Consider the following 19,252-nt stretch of genomic DNA (forward strand, 5'->3'; position numbering starts at 1 on the left):
AATATCCAGTCTGCTCCCACCGCCCGCTACTGTGGACCCCTTCAGTCCAGCCGCAGTGGTTCCTCCCATTCTGAGAGCTCTGCTGGGCTTCCGTACCGCCGCTTCAACCACTGTCAGGACCAGGCAGACACTCCCCGGCCACGCTATGTTATCGCGATCTCCGCGTGTTTACCGGACGCTGTGCTGCTCTCTGTCAGCGGCTCGTCAGGTAGGCTGGGAAGAAATAGCCAAACGAGCCTGTGTTTTAAAAGCGCTTCGAGGAGTTACAACATGGCTAGCTTGTTAGCTCGTAAAAGCTGGGCCTCGTTACTAGGGATAGACCTGCAGGCACACTGACAGAGAGGCAGCACAAATTTGTGAAGAGGTCCAGCACACCCACCCATTCACTGTCCCGCTAACTGTTTTGTTTCTTGGTAGTTTTGAAAGCCCAGCAGTTGCTGTACACTGCTATATGTGGGAGGCACAGTCTGAAATAGGATGATGTTTGTGTGTAGAAATAGCCCGTGTCAGACGTGTGTGTAACAGATAGCATGGCTTTTCCTTCACAAGTCCAGCAGTGTGTGCAGATGCATGAGCTGAAATATGAGCTGGATGGTACTGTCTCCTCAGAGTTGAACTGTACTTCTCATGAGTGTGTTGTCAGTGGGTTCAGTTTGCAGAGCTGTGCTGATAATGGTTATCTTGGCTATCAACACAGCTCCTGGTTGAGCTGTGTTGGTTGTCAGTTACTTGGATAAAAGCGATGGAGTGTAGATTAAAGGCTGGCATTTTCTCTGAAGCCTCAAAAAAAAAAAAAAAAGGTGTGGACTCCTCTTTAAGTCATGTTGGTGGCTTTGTGATGACACAGTGGTGCTGCATGCTTATTTTTTTAATACTGTACACACATCAGCTGGATGATTATAATAGGATGCACAGATTTTTAAGCTGTCATTAACTTTTTTTTTAAATGATACCGGGCTATGGGAAAAGAAGTTGCCCTGCAGATGGCATTAACAAATGTTTATTTGTTGTGTTACAACATTTTTGTGTCTAAAGATGACATTAGGGCAGTTTAGTTCATGAGGTAATAAATACAGGAACAGAATAAACAAAACAAACAAACAAACAAAAAAATTGCCAAATGATTAATTTAAAAATACATGTCAGGCCAGAATTTCACAACCGGTACATCCCACATTTACAAGTAGGGCTCTGATGAATTGTTGTTTTAATTAGTCAGTCTAAGTTATAGTTAAAGGTACAGTGTGGAAAATTTCAACACTAGATGTCAGTAGATTGCAGATTGTAGTCAACTGAATTCTGTTTTTGTACTATGGTGTACAAATCAGTTTACTATGTATGTGGCTAGCCTCTAGCCATGTATATAAAACACTATAAGGTGGAACAGTGACGTCCATCTCATCCACTGTGGTCATTCTACATTTATGACAAGGGATTAGTTTCTTGGAAGACGTAATTACACACTTGTCAATGTATATTTATGAGTACAAGATTTTACCATTTAATAACCTAAAAAAACTGACTGTACCTTCAAATTTCATTAGTGAGGTGGTTCAAGAGCAGGAAAAGACAAATCAAGCTGGTGTACTTCTAGTGCCGGTTGCATAAAATCTGTAACATAACAAAAACAAATATTAATTTGTTTTCATGCGTACAACTCAGATGTTGCACAGATGTGTGGAGAATCCAGTTACAACAGTCCACTCGAGCCATGTTCCCACGGCTTCATTTGGTTTAGGTGTGGTGCTGCCGGGATAGGGCGTGCAGGAGGCAGAAAATGGGACATCCACTTAATGTCTGATCGGACAGGCGTGACATTTGTGTTCTCACATGCACGTCCGTCAGGTAACATCTGGAAAAGTTTGCAGTCATTTAAGCCGGGTGTGTAGAAAGATAAATATTTTTTAATTCCATATATTATTTTTACTGGAAAAACACTTGGGGACACACTGAAAGCGGTCACACAGGATGAGCCGGTTGGTTTTTTTTAAGCTGTTAACACTTGGCTGCGTGCCTGCACATGCTTCCGAGTACTTTGAATTATCTCATCCATTTCTGACAACTCCACCCTGCTCCGGCAAGCCCAGAGTAAGCAAGTTTAGCTCTGGGGCACAAGTGACTCCGCCAGACAAACATTACTGTAAAAGCAGTCATAACTAGACAGACCTCTCCTCTAAAATACACAGACGACTCATATCAGGCAGCAGCGGAGTGGCCTTACGGAAGCCTGTGTTGTCAGCATTGGAAAAATCTTGCGGCTATGGCTGAATGTTAAAAGTATGAAGGATTTTTAGACTGTTTATTTTCCACTGAGGAAAAGCGAAAAGAGAGAGCAGAAATGTAGAATCATCAGAATGAAAGAGAATCAATCAGTACAGCGCAGTATCCTGATATTTTGCATTGGCAATATTGTATCGATACAGAGAGACCAAATATCGATATTTCATTTAAATAAAAGGTAAAAGGTGATTCCTACCTATAGAATTTACAGCATATTTTGTGTGTGAGACAACTGAATTTTCTCCTACAGGTTTCCGGTTAACATATTGTAGAATAGCAACACCTGATCAAGTAATTCACTTGAAATGAAGCAAGATTTTAATTTTCTATACACCCTTAATTGGATAAGTTGATGGATGGGTCAGTGAGTGGGTGGATAACTGCGAAGTTATATCTTCGGATCAAAAAAACAAAACACAGCCTCTGTAAAAAAGAAATTTCAATCGAAATGAATCAAAACAGTCTGCAGTTTATTAGAGGATAAAAATAATTCTTAGTTGCAGCTGCTCTAATTAATCAAATTCTTTTTTTTCATATCTTTACAGCTCAATGACGTGCTGGTCCGACAGAGCGCATCAGGTAAGCACGCTTATCAGTGGACAGAGCGTTTAGGTGGATTTTAGAGCCTGGATTTCGGGCTGCTCTTTTTATCCGGTCTCTCATGAATAACCATGCTCTATTAGCGGGTCGTCTGAAGCAGGATGAGTAATGCTGGCTGAATGGCGAAGATGCCTGAGGAGCCCACAAGTGGTTAACTGCAGCTTTCAGAAAGCTCCACTCATATCTTATGTTAGAGCATGAGGAAAAGCGGCGGCAGTTTGTGCTGATTTTCTTTCCTTGTCTTTTGTTTGTTCCCCTCAAGGCCACACCATCTGCAGCCAGATCGTTTACAGGAAACCTCAGCCGTAAGTTTGTCTCTCCGTGAACGCACTCCCATTCCCGGCATGTACACAAAAATGTCGTCCACTGTACAGAATGAATCGAAATATTTGATCTTCAAGTGTGACAGTGCTGCATGTGCTTTTTAACACCGTCATTTAACACCTAATGTGAACTATACCTAATCAAAAACAGATCAGCTGGGTGATAAATAATACCACAAACTGAATCCCTAAATACATTTTTTTTATCTATGTATTTTTTTGTTTTTTCCCAATCAAAAGTTAAATCCCTTCTTCTTGACATTTAGATGTGATTTTCCATCATCAGCCAATATCTACCAAATAAGATACTTTAAGACATCTGCTCATCACAGTATGTATCAAATCTATGTCTTTAACCAATGTTAGCATCATGCTTTGTATCTGTTCTGCATTTAACTGACTGTTTTTGCATTTGCTTGTTTTTTTCCACAGGGGATGAAGTGGTCACAGTCAAAACTCCTGCGTTTGCAGAATCGGTTACAGAGGGGGATGTGAGGTGGGAGAAAGGTTGGTGTGTATAAATATGCCACAAATAACTGACCGTGAGAATAAGCCGAATATTGGTGGTAAATGTTCAACACATGCGTGCATGCTTTCGGATTGATTGTTTTTATCGATTCATTTTCAGCTGTGGGCGACTCCGTGTCAGAGGATGAAGTGGTTTGTGAAATCGAGACTGACAAGGTATGACAGAGGAAACGTGAGATGGTCTATTTTTGGAGGGTGGGGGTGTTGTTCAAATTATGACAGATTTCTTTGTCTTGTGCTTTCAGACCTCGGTGCAAGTCCCCGCTCCTGCAGCCGGTGTCATCGAGGAGTTACTGGTGCCTGATGGAGGGAAGGTAGAAGGAGGAACGCCTCTCTTTAAACTCCGGAAAGGAGGTTTGCCTGTTTATTTTCAGTAACTTGAGCCCAGTTTACAATACATGGGAAAAATCAAAGACAAAACATGTAACATTAGATCTATTTGGTGTTTAGAAACACGGGTGTCAAAAATTCTGCTGTAAATGTCCTATAGATGAAAAATATCAGATTTTTAATGTAAAGTTATGAAAATGGAAAGCAAAATATGGCAATCATTGCAACCTATACTGTATTTGTCCTTCTCTACTTCTTTCTTCTCAGCTGTTGCTGCCAAAGCTGCCCCCTCCCAAGCTACAGATGCACCACCTCCAGCAGCCGAAACCTCTCCTCCACCTGCAGCCCCAGCTGCCACTCCTCCAGCACCACCACCACAGCCCGCCCAACCCAAGCCTGGTGTGTAGTTTTTATGTAGTTGCTGACTGTGTACTCATGTGTACCTCTGCATCTTTTTAGGTTACAATTAGTGCTGTCAAAATTAACGCGTTAACGCAAAATAATCCGTCATCACGGTCAACACGATTAAAATTTTTAACGCAATTAACGCATCTGGAGTCCAGAATGACTCAAAGTCCCTGAAATGTTTCTGTCAACGCATTTGGGGCAGTTTGTCCAAGTAGAGTTACCAAGGGCAGTTGATCTGGTAGTGACGGGCAGCTGAACCAATCAACTCAATACGGAAGATGACAAACGCACATTGATTGGGCTTGTAACGCGTCACCCAGCTTGCGACAAACCACTCACGCAGTAAGTCTACCTCGGACATATTGACTGACACAATTGTCAAATGGATTGCAACAAACTGTAGACCTATTAATATCGTTGAGAACACGCACTTTACATAGCTTTGGTTCCTCGTTTCAAGGACTTGAAGTGCCTCCCCAAGAGTGACAGAGAGAGAGTGGATAAACGTTTACGAGTTTTTTGTTAACATGAATGTGTAAGATGTTCAATAAACATGTTAAGTGCATATATTTTACCTTTTTTCCGAGTCTGTTTGCTCATGCAAAATGACATGCGATTAATATAGAATAAAAATGAATGATATTTAATCGTGATTAATCAAAATTAATATACAGTAACCCTGTGATGAATCAGATTAAACATCTTAATTGTTTGACAGCACTAATATATATTGTATATTAGTGTATACTTACCTATTAGTATATAGGTTTTTTAAAAAGTTGTATTTCACAGGAGAGAACCTGTTCTAAAAGATTGAAGAAAACTATTCAAATTCTCTTTGAATTTAAGCGTACATGTGTTTATTCTGCATTTACTTCATTATATTGCATAAATGTCAGTTAGAAGCTTAAATATAAAGTTGAAAAAAATGTAACTGCAACCAGGCTATTGATCAAGTAAATGCGATTAATCGTGATTAATTACAGAAAATTGTATGGTTTTTTTAGTTAATTTTTTTTAATCTATTGACAGCACTAGTTACAATCAATTCATGTTGGCTCTCACACCCTTGTTTTACAAGAGCTATGTAAAACATCAATGATTTTTGTTAAATTATTAATATATGTCTTTATGTTTTTACTTAGTTTCTGCTGTCAAACCCACTGCTGCAGCTCCAGCCCCCACAGCAGCTCCTGCAGCTCCAGGAGTGAGAGGAGAAAGCAGGGTAACACACGTCGACATAACATTTCATATATTCCTCAGTTACATCAGCATCTGTAATAATTTGGCCTCAAAATACAGACGCATAACAATGACTGTTGTTTCCTGTGTCCAGGTGAAGATGAACCGCATGAGGCTGAGGATCGCTCAGAGGCTGAAGGAGGCTCAGAACACCTGCGCCATGCTGACTACCTTCAATGAGGTAGACATGAGGTGAGCATCAGTCCAGATTTCTTGAGCCGTACCTAAGGCGCTGGATTTCCATCGTTTTCTCCAATGTTCAAATTTTCAGCAACATTCACGAGCTGAGAAAACTCCACAAGGACGCCTTCTTAAAGAAGCACGAAACCAAACTGGGTTTTATGTCGGCGTTTGTTAAGGCTGCTGCACACGCTCTGATCGACCAACCCGCCGTCAACGCTGGTAAGAACACACAAACATCTCCACTCTCACAGGCAGAGCTCAAGCAGCCAACTTTACTGATTCAAACTTCTTTTTGTTATTTTACAAAATGCTTTTGCAGTTATTGATGACACAACCAAAGAGATCGTCTACAGAGATTATGTAGATATTAGTGTTGCCGTGGCCACTCCAAAGGTATGAGATTTGAGTCTCTGTAAACTGCTGTTAGATCGCTTGACTCCTTCGATTTTTGCTCCAGGTAACATGGATCAGACATCATTAACTAGGTTTGACTTTTAGGGGCTTGTTGTACCTGTGATCCGGAATGTTGAGACCATGAACTTCGCTGACATTGAGAAAGCCATTAATGCTCTGGGAGAAAAGGTAAATGATGAGACAGCACAGACGTCCTAGAATTATTTGGTTTTGAACCATTTCATCTCACTGGGAAAAGCAGTCTTTCAGATATTTGTTGTTTCTGGACGTTGTTGTGCACCCCTGAATAAATGAGTAAATCCTTTGCGTTTTGTTCCTCAGGCTCGTAAAAATGAGCTCGCTGTCGAGGATATGGACGGAGGCACTTTCACCATCAGCAACGGTGGCGTGTTTGGCTCCTTGTTTGGCACACCCATCATTAACCCCCCGCAGTCTGCCATACTGGGCATGCATGGCATCTTTGACAGACCTGTGGCCGTCAATGGCAAGGTGAGAATTGTGTGCACTGATGAAATACAGAGATCTTCTTTCTTTAAATTATAATCCTGGAATCAGATCAGTATACAGTTTTTCATATATAATATTTTTAAGACTACTAACTACTGTCTGCTTTGGCAGGTTGAGATCCGGCCCATGATGTACGTGGCATTGACGTACGATCACCGACTCATTGACGGCAGAGAAGCCGTCACCTTTTTACGCAAGATCAAAGCGGTGGTGGAAGATCCAAGAGTCCTGCTCCTGGGAATGTGACGTTTCCGCCCCTAAATTCTTATTTAAAGATACTCAGCTCCATAAAAATGAACTCCACATCACAGAAAACGCACAAAATAGCCTGTACAATTATTGTTTTTTTATAAGTGTTGATACTACAGGGGTGTACCGGGGTTGTGTTCCAATACTCATTGCACTTAAATGCATGTCATTACCTGTAAAGTATCTGTCAAGTTGCCTAAATTGATGAAACTAAAAGTTTGCTACTTTGATCAGTATTTCTTTTCCGACATTTGAATTCAAATGAAGTAACTCCAAAAACAAGACAAAACTCTGGCTTCAACTCCACATAAGCCTGTCGAAAGATGCAAACTCACTTTACTCTCATCACAGTTGTATAATCATAAAACAGAATGGCTTTTCCAGACAGCAGCTGCTTGCATAACTTTTCCCCCTGCTTGTTAATTAGTGCTCTTGAGCCACTTTTTCCACAGCGGGGCCGAACAGGGATAATTCAGATTAGTTCAAGATGTTTGATGTTAACACAGGTTTCACAGATTGCTTTGGTTAGACACTGTAACCGGCAGCAGCCTGGGGAAAATGAGTCAGTAACCAGGAAACCAGGTCTTTGTATGGAACTTGTGTGTACAGCAGTGCTATGCTGTCCACATCAACTCTGTTTGACTTGGTTTAATCATATTCCTGCCTGTCCTGTGTTGTATATAGCGATCTAGTATAAACTTGTCTCGCTCACTGTTGTCAAGGTTACATGCTCTGATCCAACTGTTATCAGATTTTAGTAAAACAAACGAACATTTCATTTTTGTTTAGCAGAAACTTTACATAACAAAGACCTCATGCTTTTTTACATAGATACACAGAATTTGTTACTTTATGAAAAATATGTTCGAAGTAAAGTTCAAAGTGCACAATTTGCAGGTTTTAATGCTGGAACATTCATTTTCATTGTCCGCTCTCGTATATGAAATGCTTCTACTTATTTAAAGAAACAATTTCAAACATTAAATCTCTTGATTTATATGTACTGAAACTTGTCTCACACTCTTCTTCTTCATGTTCATACATAGGTGCTCTATTCTCCTCTTGCTATTTTTTTTCTTGAGCTGAAGAAGTCTAGTGAATTTAGACACATTTTTCTACGGATTGAGAAAAATAAATAAATCTTGGTATCCAGCCAAATGTTGTATATTAGATATTATGTTAGATATTTTTACTCGTTTTAAAAATCTCTTCTTCCTGTTCTCTTGGCAGATATTTTATTTTCATAAGTATTATCCTAACTTTACTCCAGATCTTTCAAAAAAAACCTGTCTTTTTGCAGATGAACTGGACATTACACATTCACATTCATCTCCTGGGAAGTCTTTGTCTCTTTTTAAAAGGTCTTGGAAAAGCAATGCCGGCAAAATAAAAGCTGAGCGCCGAGGCAATGGACGTCTTTGCGGCCGATCTTGGCAAAAACATTTTATCTCGTGCCAGATTCTGTTTCGCTCCCCGAATTCTCTGCCGTATGTGAGTTGTGTGCCAGCGATGGATCTTCAAAGCCTCATTAGCCAGCCTGCCGCTCAGCTCTTGAGAAGCTCCAAATAATGGGATCATCTCTGACAAAGTCTTGAGGGTTGCTTGGCCCTTTCTCCCACTTCACAATCACAGGCTCAAGTGTTTGCAGCTGTGTATGATACCTCTTCAGTATTTCTGTTTACTTTAATAATCACAGGGCACAATGGGTCCTAATGTACGTCTTTGTTTCTCTGCCAGCACCTACACAAATGTCTGAACAACACTGTTTGGAGGAAAAACACAGAATTCATTACGCGGGCACAAAAAACCAAAACATTACATTACCATGAGAATACTGGAGGTTCTAATGGGCCTGAATACAGCAAACAATGATACAAGAGCTCCTTTAATTTAATTATTTACTTTTATTACCGCTCAAGATTCCATTAGCGCTTTTGAGATCATGATAATTGGCAGCGTATGCCAGTGGGTGCATAGATATCTGAAGGGCCTGTTGGCAGGTTTTATGTTTCGTCTTCAAAATTTGGCCAAATCTGTGAATTTCCAATGGGACTGCTCAATAAGACGTGGGTTTCAAGTCTTTGTGTCCATTCAGATGAAAGATGGCCCATTAGAAATTGGCAGCAAGCTGTTTGTTTTGATTAAGCCACATCAGAGAGATAATTTACCTAAATTATTCTGTTATTTTTTTTTTCTCGCTTTCAAAACAAGCTCATTGTGTCAATACTGTTATATAAAGAATTATATTTTAGTCCAGCTGAAAAAGTACATTAAGAGAAATGTGTCCATTACCGGACAGCTGATTTAAAAAACTAAGTACACTCTATGTAAAGGTTTTTTGGGAGCAGTACTGCATAAAAGATTGAAGCACTTAAGATGTTTAGTTCAGTTTAGTTTTTTTTTCAGTTCATCCTCCAGTCTTGTCAGCGAAACCTCTGATTGGTCCCAAATTCATTTAGCATCAATGAGCATGACAGAAAAGCTAAATTGAGCCAGAATCATTTAGAACAAGAAGACAGTGTCCTGTAAAAAGGAGTGAAAGCCTGAAGTCCACAAAAGACCTGTGGCAAGTTCTTCATGTTGCTTGGAACAATCCAGCTGCCAAACACCAGATGCAGGTAAACTGTTTGTTAATACAGTTTGTGATTGTTGTGATTTTTTCCTAGGTTTTTTTTTTTTAAGCAACCTCACAGTAATGCATGAAAAATCTACTCTTTCCTTTCTGCTGCTCCCTCCAGGGATCTCCACAGCTGATCCCTTAGTCTCAGGTCCACATTCCTGCCTTTGCTTCTCTCTCCTGCCTTCTAACACACTTCATGCCTTTGTTGCTCTTGTTCCTAAATGCTTTCACTTTGCAATAATACCGCTTATAGTTGATGGTGAAATATCTAGGAAGGAAGAAATTTCACAAACTGACAACGGCATCCTGTTACAACAACACACTTGGATTCAGTGAGCTCTTTAGAACGACCTGTTCTTTCACACAGGTTTGCGAATGTAGACTGCAAGCCTGGGTGCTTGATTTCATGTGGAAAAGGACTGAAACACCCCCTTAAATTCAAAGACGAAGAGGTGTGGCCCAGTACTTTAGTTCCTATAGTTTGGATACTGAAGAATACAGATGGGCTCAAATTTGGATCTGTCTGGATCTGGATTCTACAAGCATTGACAATAAAACCCAGGTGTTGACATAGAAGTCAACATTCATGTTTAAGAAGATCCGGAAAGAGTGAAAGAAGCACCAACCAAAACAGACGGTGGTTTGCTGACACCTGTAGCTCATCTCATAGACAAATCTATGGAACTGTTACTCAAAGTTTCTTTGTAACACATGCCTGTTAAAAAACTAATAACTGGAGCTCCTTTCACTTAAAGGTTTCAAAACTATCCCCCAGGTTTCTCTCTAAAATTTGCTAAACCTCTGATAAAATATTCAAAAGAATAATGATAATTAAACTGTCAGTTTAAAGGGTGACACATCTTCTGATCACCCATAGTTGTATCACAAAAAGCCATTTAATTGTGACACAAAAAACAGACGCAGATGAGACCGTGCGTTGTGTCATTGTCTCCTCTGTAGCTGCATCTGGAGCCACCTGACAAAAACCGATGGCGCTGCTCGATATCACACCTTGAGACAATTCAATTCTGCACACTCTTAATAATAATAGTAATCCTATTCGGCAGGGCCTGCATAAGTAGTGCTCGGCATGCATATTCATAAGTGTACCGTTTCCTTTGCGGGCCATTTCATTCAAAGCTAACGAATGTGGCGAAACAACTGGCTCGCATCTGGCCCTATTCTTTGTGTCGCCTCGGTCCTTTGATATGGACCCCAGCTCTTTTCTTCTTCCTCCTCTTGTTCTGTTGTCATACCAGAAGATTATTTTGGATGGAGAGAATGAGGCAAAGGACCCCGCCGGCCGAGCCACAGCTCACAGCACTGAGGTTGGTGCAGCTGGTTGATGTCACAGGTTCAAGTGTACACACTGAAGTGGACAGATTTGGATATAGCTAAAACTGTGAAAAAATTGTGAAACTGTGCTTTTAGTTGAAAGTTATACTAGAAAAAAATGAAGGAACTACTGCATATTAAGGAGAAAATCAAGTATAAACTCCAACAACGTTTATTTAAAGATGTCAACAGCCTTCCCAAATCTTCCTGTTATCGATACTGTGTCTCCACGTCTATGACAGCTCAGTCAGCTGACTGCAAAAACAGAGACATAGTTTAAAGAGAACCTGACATTAGATTCATGGCTGACAGACAACGTTCTGAAGATATTTCTTACTTAGTGTTTAACTTGAAACACCCCTAATTACATTTAAAGGCTTACTTCACACCCCAGACTGTTTTTAAAAATGGATGTATGGATGAAACAGGATGCAAAGCAGCTTAGTTTGAGATTTCACAATGGGACATCACTAACCAATGACAGCACAGTGCCTACGTCCATCATTTATATACAGTCTATTATCCACACATAAAAAACAACCTCACTGAACTCTGTGTTCAAATGAAGACAATAAAAATATTATTGAAAATACTCCGGGTTGAAAAAGCCTGAGTTAAGATGATTCTGTCAAACTTGGATTTAGAAAAGAACAAAAAAATAAACTTTTTTTTATTTAACCCCAGTGCTGTCCAGGTTTTCAAAAGCCCAGGCAAATGAGAATAAATGAACTGCATTTGTTAAAGACATCATTAGGGGTCATTATGTGCTGCTGTTTGTGTCTTTGCAGACTAACCTGTACACTATGGTTGCCGTGCAGTTCTTGTCAAACTTCCTGACCAACCAGCCAAGCTGCCGTTGATCCAGAGGTATGTTAGCTTCCTGCATGTGTGACAAGTTCAATTTCCCAATCGCTCATTCACGCAAGAGTGGGAGCTACAACTTACTAAGTTAACATTCTGTCATAGATTTGTTATCATTGCTCATGAGGTGCATTATTACATTATCACTGCAGCATGACAAACCGTTAGCCTGACCTTTACAGCCTTCCTGAAGGCAGAGGTGGAGACTTTCATGGTTCCCTCTTTGTCGAGAGACTGGAAGAAATCCATGATGCTCTTATTTTGCTCTTCAAAGAACTTCTATGGAAAAAAACAGAGAGAAAGCTCTTGTTTTACAGTTGGAAGCATGTTAAAGATGCTGCTAAGACTTCTGCAGTATGAACTGAAAAAGCAGTAAGAATACAGAATTACTAGCACAACTGCAATTTTATTGATATTCCCATCACCAGTTTTCCCAGCCTTCTTGACAATGTACCTTAAAGATCCCGAGTGCCAATAAGTTCTTGGCGATGGAGGGCAGAATATAATACTGGAGCCGCAGAGCAGGGCGGGTCACGCGGGTTTCTTCCAGGAGCTCCACAAAGGTCTCACACACAAGCACACTCTGCACTCACACAGTCACAGACATATTATGATCATATAATATTGTCATTGTGTTTCTAATTACTTTTGGGGGCTTGTGTACAAAAATGGCATTGTGACTGTTTGATTTAAAATCCACTTCGGTGGTGTACAGAGGCAAAATTACAACAAATGCATCATTAACCAAAAACAGACCGTAAATTAAAACAGATACTACTTTTATTTAAACCTCAGCTTATATTCTCAGGTGAATATTGCTTTGCGGCACTTACAGAAATATCGATCTCCTCCAGTGCTGATTTCATGTTGTTTTTAACCGTTCTGAGCAGCGTGAGCGCTCCGATTTTCGTTATGGGGTTGCGAGAGAGCTGAAACGTACACGCAAAGACCAAACACGATCTGAAATTCATAGGGTGCAATGACGTTAAAATCGTTACAATGAAGTAATGCTGCAGGAGTCTTTTACTCACTTTGAGAACCTCGAGGGTTTCGTTGGTGGCCAGGCCCTGGCAGAGCAGCCTTACAGCTTCATCATCCACACAGTTAATGCTGAGGTCCAGCAGCGCAAGTGTGTCATTTTTTTGCAGCACTTCAGCCAGCAGCTGTACCACAGGACGGCCAAATCCACTGTTCGACAGCTGGAGCTGCTTCAGTGTCGTGTTTACCTGAGGAAAGAAAAGGGGGAGAGAAGGTCAGCAACGAGAGTTAACAAAACTGAACTCTGTGCTCGAGTGTTTCATTTTAGCCACCTTTAGACCAGCAATCAGAGCCGCGTTGCCACGTATAAGAAGGTGATTCCAGCTCAGATTTAGGACTTCAATACCGATGTTCTCTGCTACAAGGAAGTGAAATACACATTTTTACAAAGCCACGATACATTTGAGACTAATCTACAAGCTACATGTAAAATATGCTCAAGTTCAAGAAATACTTTAGGAATACTTAATACTTTACTATTAAGTAATATATCAGTGGGTCACATTTCTCTTTTATAGGTCTGCTTGTTTGTTTTCATAATGACTTTAGTTTAGAAAGTCTGTACAGCAGCCAATCCAGGACTTCAAACTGCTGAGACCCAAATCTGAAAATCAAATGCTGCCCAACCAAAGTACATTATCACACGGGCCTAAGATGAAGTATATAGTAGTTAGTTCTTTATTTTTTGTTGATGCATTTTGATCACCTGATGATTTGCTCTGCTGGCTCTACTTCTACTACCAGACAGCCATTGCTTCAGTTTTACTTCTTCCCTACTGCTGACGAGATATAAGTTCAAGTTCGAGTTCAAGACCAAAATCAAGACCAAAAACGGTCAGAAAATAAAAAATGTGTTATTTTAAAATCCTCTTTTTTGGTTTCAGTTCTATTTCTTATTTAAATAGGAGCTGTATGTATGGAAATGTATGTAATGTATGTAAATATATAATGTGACTTTTTAGTTAAAATCACATAATGAACCACCTGCATTACTTCCACAGCCCACCAGGAGGCTACAACACCCACTTTGAGAATCAATGCTGTGCAGCAGACTTTGTCTTTTTCTCTAAAATACTTAAACTACTACAATGATATAGTATAATATCATAAGGGCACACTGACTATATTTCATAATGGAAGGAAACTCAATAACAAGAACAATAATGCTCAAACAGCCTTCACAGTATATCTACAAATCAGAAGCTATAGTCCTCAGCTTTTTAGCAACTTTCTTTCCCTGACTCCCATTGCATGATCTATGGTATTCTTTGTTATCATTACAGCGGTGTCCTCCCACATGAAGGTTTATTTATACGGTGTAAAATTGCCTCAAGGTACTTCCTATCTTCACAGAAACAGGGAGGGGGTAGCCATCAGTTGCAAATGATTGAGGGTGATGGGAGAGAGAGCGCAACTCTGAGAGAGAGAAGGCCGAATCTAATGACATGCTGAGTGATGACAAGGTGAGCAGAGAGGAAATGCTCAGTGGATCACAGGAAGTCGCACAGCAGTTTGAGCCTATAACAAGTAACTAAGGGATCCTTTTGAGTCACCCGATTCAGCCCTAACTATAAACTTCATAAAAAGCTAAGTTTTAAGTCAAATCTTAAAAGTAGAGAAACACCAGAGAGTGAAGAGTGAAGTTCTCTATTAGGACAACATGGTACTACAAGGTCTTTAAGACATAACAAGGCCTGATTATTCAAAATTGTGCATGTAAGGAGAACAATTTTAAATTCTAGACTTAACAGGGAGCCAATGCAGAGAGAGAGAAATTTACAGCTGGATGTTCCAAAGTGACGATAGCTTGTTTCTACCCTGAGGCTTAAAGCCCAGATGCTATTCCAATATTGTCAAAAGCTGCTTTATCATTAGAATTTCTAATTTATGAAAAATAAAAGTAAACCTTTAGATTAATTTGAAGGATCTAATGAGAACAGAAATAGAGACGATCTGTACCTAACATGACACCCAGGTCTTCTCCTCCTGCATCACAGATACGGTTGTAACTAAGGTCAAGCTCTTTGACCGCAAAATCATTCTGTTAGATAAGAAAGAAAATTCTGAATTGCAGCTTAAAGCACATATAGACGTGACACATATAGACATGTGTAATTCATTATGTATGCAGCATTCGGCAGTCTGCACTCACCTTTAATGCTTCTGCCAAGCATTTAGCTGCAGCGTCACTAAAGTCATTTTCTAAGAGAACAAAGGGAAATGAGTGAATTACCTTCTTCATTTCGCTGCTGTATTACAGTGATAGACAGGAGTTCACGTCAGCATAGCTTAAGACTTGGCTGAGCACCTGAGAGGTTGATGGATTTGAGCTTACGATTGTCTGACAGCATTTTGGAGATAACCTCCGCTCCTTTAAGGCCCAGCTTGTTGTCGGAAAGATTCTGAAGAAAAGACAAGATTGAGATTTTTATTTAAAAATAACATTAATGCCATTTCTCTTGCACATACAGCAAGATGATTACATGTAGACCTAACAAAACTGAAGTTTTGAATGTGATGTTTTTAAAGTTGTTACTAGACTCTGAATGCTGATGTTTTCACAAAGCATCGCCATCAGATACTGTGTCCCTTCAGCCTGAAGTGAGTTCCCTTTCAACTCGAGGTGGGTGACTACACTGTGACTCTAAAACATTAAAAAAATAAATTAATAAAAAATGATACAATATTGTTTAAAAAGTACAAACTCATTTGAAATATGTTACAGACTCATTACAGGACCAGAATCTGATCCAGCATGACCTACACCATCTTAATTTGGGGATCACATGAATAGCTAGAAAAAAGGGTTACTTTCAGAAGGATAGCCAGAGCTTTGGCCCCCAGAGGTCCAAGCCCATAGTAATTCAGGTCTAGAATAGCATCATCCAAGTGGCGGAGGATGTAGGAAACAGGAACGGCTCCTGTCTGCTTGCAGGCCTTTAGGTACACCTCTGCTGGGGACAAATTCAATCTCCTGCTGGAGGTGAAAACTGAAATGAAAATAAGAAGACGTGACAGGTAAATAAAAAAACACATCTACTATTACGGAATTGTTTTGCTCCATGAACATACTATCGTCTTCCAGGTCAGTGCTGCATTCATCATGACTTTGCCCTGCTTGGCCCTTAGTGAACTTGATTTCCTCCTGGGATCCTCTGGACAGGACTGACTGAACAGAGGGCTGCTGCTTTTCCTCTTGCGAATTGGACTGAAAATCCACACTGTCTTCATGAATGTTATTCATCCCGGCACGAGATCCTGACAACCTCAAGTGTATGTTTGGAAGATAATATAAGAGGAGCAGACAGGTAGGATTCGCTGCAGGATATTAGACTATTTAAGCAACACTGTGTACTCAGTCCACCACTCAGCAAAACAATCAATACAAAAGAATTTTTTTAAACTCCTGTGCACTGCCACTTTTTAGGCATTAGCATCTGAGTGCAAAGAGCCGCACATGAAAGTTTTTACGCTGAATTTATTAGGGATGTGCATGATTTACAAATATTCAGATGAGATCTATTTAACTGCCCAACAATAAAAGAAGAAAATGTGATCAACTATGCAAAGTACCCAGACTCGACCGACAAAGTGAGATGACAGTCTAAACATGCCAAGGTTTTGTGTGGCACCCCTTCAAAAATATATAAAAGTGGGGCACAATTAAAGCTACCGAGAGTCTACCACCACTATCCACAATAGCAGAGAGCACACTGGGCAGTGGGCAATCTTTAGAGAACAGTCATCAGTGATAACTGAACTTGATCTTGAAATATCTTTGCTTGAAAAACCCATTCCTGGTATTTCCATCAGCTTAAATATTCAGACTTCCTGTCTCCCCCAACATTTAAAAATCCTGGAAACGCCCCTGGCTATGCACTACTTCCATGAGCAATGTGAACCTGATAGAGAAAACTGCAGAAACACACAGATAGTTTTACATGAAGTTTAAAGATCTACTGAACTTAACATGACTTACTTTACAGCGCAATTATTTAACTGTGAGGTAGAAGAAGAGCTGCCAGCTAACTAGCTACCTAGCTACTACTGCATTTTATCAAGCAGTTAACAGACCAGCAGAAGAGGGGAAACACTGTTTTATTCGGAATTAAAACAAATATTTACTTTTTTATATAAAATCCTATTTGTCAGACCTTTATTATTGTTAATAGCAGAGAAATACCTAATACCGCCTACCTGGGGAAAAAATTGTCGTTTTCTAGTGTTAAGATGATCCAACGGCTGATCAGGAGAAGGAAAGTTATGAAAGATCCGGGGGCGGCCGGAAAATTATCGATAAAAACAAATGAAGCACACTGGAAACGGCCATTTCCATCTTTAAAAAAAGAAAGAAAGAAAGAAAGAAAGAAAGAAAGAAAGAAAGAAAAAGTACCCTATATCAATTAATAATGGTTTAAAGTATGGTAATAGTGAAGACTTTGATTCGTTTATAAAGATAAGCACTAGATGGCGCTGTTCACCGTAATCCCTATCGAGATGAGACCGGATGTGGTTGTAACGTGGGAGAGACCAATGACTGTAAAAAGCACTCCTTTATGCAGTCACTGGGAAAGACTACCAATTCTACCAAATGGGGTAAAATATAACCACAAATATGAGTTGTTCTTTTATTGCAATAATCTCCCACACCCTTTTTTAAAACATACGGCACATTGTGACGTCGACGTGTTTTTGCTTCTTATTACTAATTGTTAACACTTAAGTGCAAAGGCTGTAGGAAAGGATCACCACGTATTTGACTCTAATGTTCTCACAGAGCTTTGATTTGATTTTGTTTATGTGGGTACTTTGTTTCAAATTTGAGATGTTTAGCTCAGAACAATACAGGCAAAATGTTACAAGCATACTCCTGTCATTTGGTACAGCCTCTGTAGCAAAGAGAAACTAGTTAACAATTTATTTTTCAAATTATAAACACTTGAGGTTTTATTTATTTTGTAGCTCATACCAGCAGGTTTTAAAGGGAAATCTGTTTGATTTTCATCTATAGTGTTTTGGAAAGGTCTTGAGCCACTCCTAATCTCTTTATGTTTCACTTCCAAGGAGCCAGACTCATCATTTTTAATCTGGTCTTGAGCAATATTTCTTCAGGCTTTCTGGAGATCTTTCATTGTTTGGCTGCTTTTAAATCATTTTTAGTCCAGTCCTTGCACCTGACATTTTCAGAAGAACAGAAGAATTCTTTTAGGTTTGTTAAGGTACTTAAACAAACAAAACAAAAACAAAAACCCTACCTAACAAACTAATTCGAGAGATGAACCAGTGTTGTGTTTGTGTTTACATATAACAGACAACTTGGCAAATATTCCATTTTAATGTTATCTTTAGGCACTTGGTTATTAGCAACCTGACAGGCGTAACCACCAACAAGGCAATTCCCAAAGAGCTATCAACTTTATCTTGGCATGGTGTGCAGTGCTGAGAAGTGGAGGACAAAAGAAGTAGCAGGCCTTAAAAAAAACTATCTACAACATATAAAAAGTATCTGAAAGTCGTGTCTTTAAGAAATAAGAAAAAAATCACGCAAAGACCTGACATTACTGTTCACTGAAGACTCATCACATCACACATGGTTTCAGTGGACGAGAGGTAGAGCAGTAAGTGTCCACAGACACGTGTAAAGCAAAGTGGAGGGTCTATCATGGTTTGGGGCTGCATTTCAGCCAGTGGTTTTGGGGAGCTTGTCAAAATTAATGAAATTATAAACATAAAAAGATTTTGATCCACCATGTAATGCAACCTATATAAACTATGTGACTGGCAATGGCTTAATTTTTCAGCATGACCAATGATCCATGTATAGTTGAATATGTTTAATGCATCGCTGCAACCATTTTGTTTTCTTAGGAAAATATAAAGAAATGAGGGGTCACTCAAGACCTTTGCATAGTATTGTACATTATAATTGGAAGAGAAAGGGATTATCAGGGAAATCCTCAAAATGTATAACGATTTTTGTCCTGCTGTTCATGATCAAATGGTAAATGTCAATACTTCAGTGCAACTTTAACTCACAAAAACTAAGTCACAGGGCAAAGTTTGAATTTAGTTGAGCCTCCACCAATAAGTCAAATTGCAGTTCATATCCATGTCTATCCAGACTTGACATTTTACATGACAAATGTCATCACCTTATCTTTTTATCCTGTGTAAAATGTCATCGTCATGAGGTTAGAGTGACTGATATTTGACTGTGGACTCTTGTGCACTAAAGAACTCAACTCATGCGATAAATCTCTGTGTAACCATGGATAAGGATTAGTTTCATTGACCACATTAAAGCTGTAACTAAATCTGCTTTTTGGCATCTCAG

The 19,252-nt window shown here is 39.6% G+C and overlaps 2 protein-coding genes across 3 annotated transcripts; one reads left to right on the forward strand and one right to left on the reverse strand.

Annotated features, from left to right (window-relative positions):
* LOC100689795 (dihydrolipoyllysine-residue succinyltransferase component of 2-oxoglutarate dehydrogenase complex, mitochondrial) lies at nucleotides 1–8,073 on the forward strand. Its single transcript, XM_005460259.2, has 15 exons — nucleotides 1–208; nucleotides 2,826–2,859; nucleotides 3,143–3,185; nucleotides 3,470–3,534; nucleotides 3,636–3,710; nucleotides 3,832–3,887; nucleotides 3,977–4,085; nucleotides 4,329–4,460; nucleotides 5,615–5,694; nucleotides 5,806–5,903; nucleotides 5,983–6,113; nucleotides 6,214–6,287; nucleotides 6,393–6,476; nucleotides 6,630–6,797; nucleotides 6,927–8,073. Exons 1-15 carry the CDS (start codon nucleotides 146–148, stop codon nucleotides 7,059–7,061), a joined length of 1,347 nt encoding a protein of 448 aa, XP_005460316.1. The 5' UTR covers nucleotides 1–145; the 3' UTR covers nucleotides 7,062–8,073.
* Nucleotides 7,581–17,427, reverse strand: LOC102081508 (leucine-rich repeat-containing protein 74A). Of its 2 annotated transcripts, none has more exons than XM_013264340.3 (14): nucleotides 17,116–17,427; nucleotides 15,991–16,184; nucleotides 15,730–15,908; nucleotides 15,455–15,562; nucleotides 15,227–15,320; nucleotides 15,071–15,120; nucleotides 14,878–14,959; nucleotides 13,191–13,276; nucleotides 12,912–13,106; nucleotides 12,714–12,809; nucleotides 12,335–12,463; nucleotides 12,055–12,159; nucleotides 11,814–11,899; nucleotides 7,581–8,826 (listed from the first exon to the last, which is right to left on the reverse strand). In XM_013264340.3, the coding sequence occupies exons 2-14, from the start codon at nucleotides 16,160–16,162 to the stop codon at nucleotides 8,805–8,807; spliced, it is 1,404 nt and encodes a 467-aa protein (XP_013119794.1). In that variant the 5' UTR covers nucleotides 16,163–16,184; nucleotides 17,116–17,427; the 3' UTR covers nucleotides 7,581–8,804. The 2 variants fall into 2 exon arrangements, with proteins under 2 accessions (XP_013119794.1, XP_005460317.1); XM_005460260.3 differs by lacking the exon at nucleotides 7,581–8,826 and adding an exon at nucleotides 11,169–11,274 and having other exon boundaries at nucleotides 17,116–17,426.
* Between the last annotated feature and the right edge of the window lie 1,825 nt (nucleotides 17,428–19,252).

This window comes from Oreochromis niloticus, linkage group LG15 (genome assembly GCF_001858045.2).
Source record: "Oreochromis niloticus isolate F11D_XX linkage group LG15, O_niloticus_UMD_NMBU, whole genome shotgun sequence".
NCBI classification, from domain to species: Eukaryota; Metazoa; Chordata; class Actinopteri; order Cichliformes; family Cichlidae; genus Oreochromis; species Oreochromis niloticus.

What these genes read in the sequence shown, in the direction of transcription:
- LOC100689795 (XM_005460259.2), top strand. Translation starts at nt 146, where the DNA reads ATGTTATCGCGATCTCCGCGTGTTTACCGGACGCTGTGCTGCTCTCTG. An exon ending in GTTTACAGGAAACCTCAGCC is followed by an intron (nt 3,186 to 3,469) that starts GTAAGTTTGTCT and finishes CTTGACATTTAG; the next exon opens with ATGTGATTTTCCATCATCAG. An exon ending in TAAGACATCTGCTCATCACA is followed by an intron (nt 3,535 to 3,635) that starts GTATGTATCAAA and finishes TTTTTTCCACAG; the next exon opens with GGGATGAAGTGGTCACAGTC.
- LOC102081508 (XM_013264340.3), bottom strand. Translation starts at nt 16,162, where the DNA reads ATGAATAACATTCATGAAGACAGTGTGGATTTTCAGTCCAATTCGCAA. An exon ending in CTCTGGCTATCCTTCTGAAA is followed by an intron (nt 15,563 to 15,729) that starts GTAACCCTTTTT and finishes TTAATGTTTTAG; the next exon opens with AGTCACAGTGTAGTCACCCA. An exon ending in AGACCTGGGTGTCATGTTAG is followed by an intron (nt 13,277 to 14,877) that starts GTACAGATCGTC and finishes ACTTCCTTGTAG; the next exon opens with CAGAGAACATCGGTATTGAA.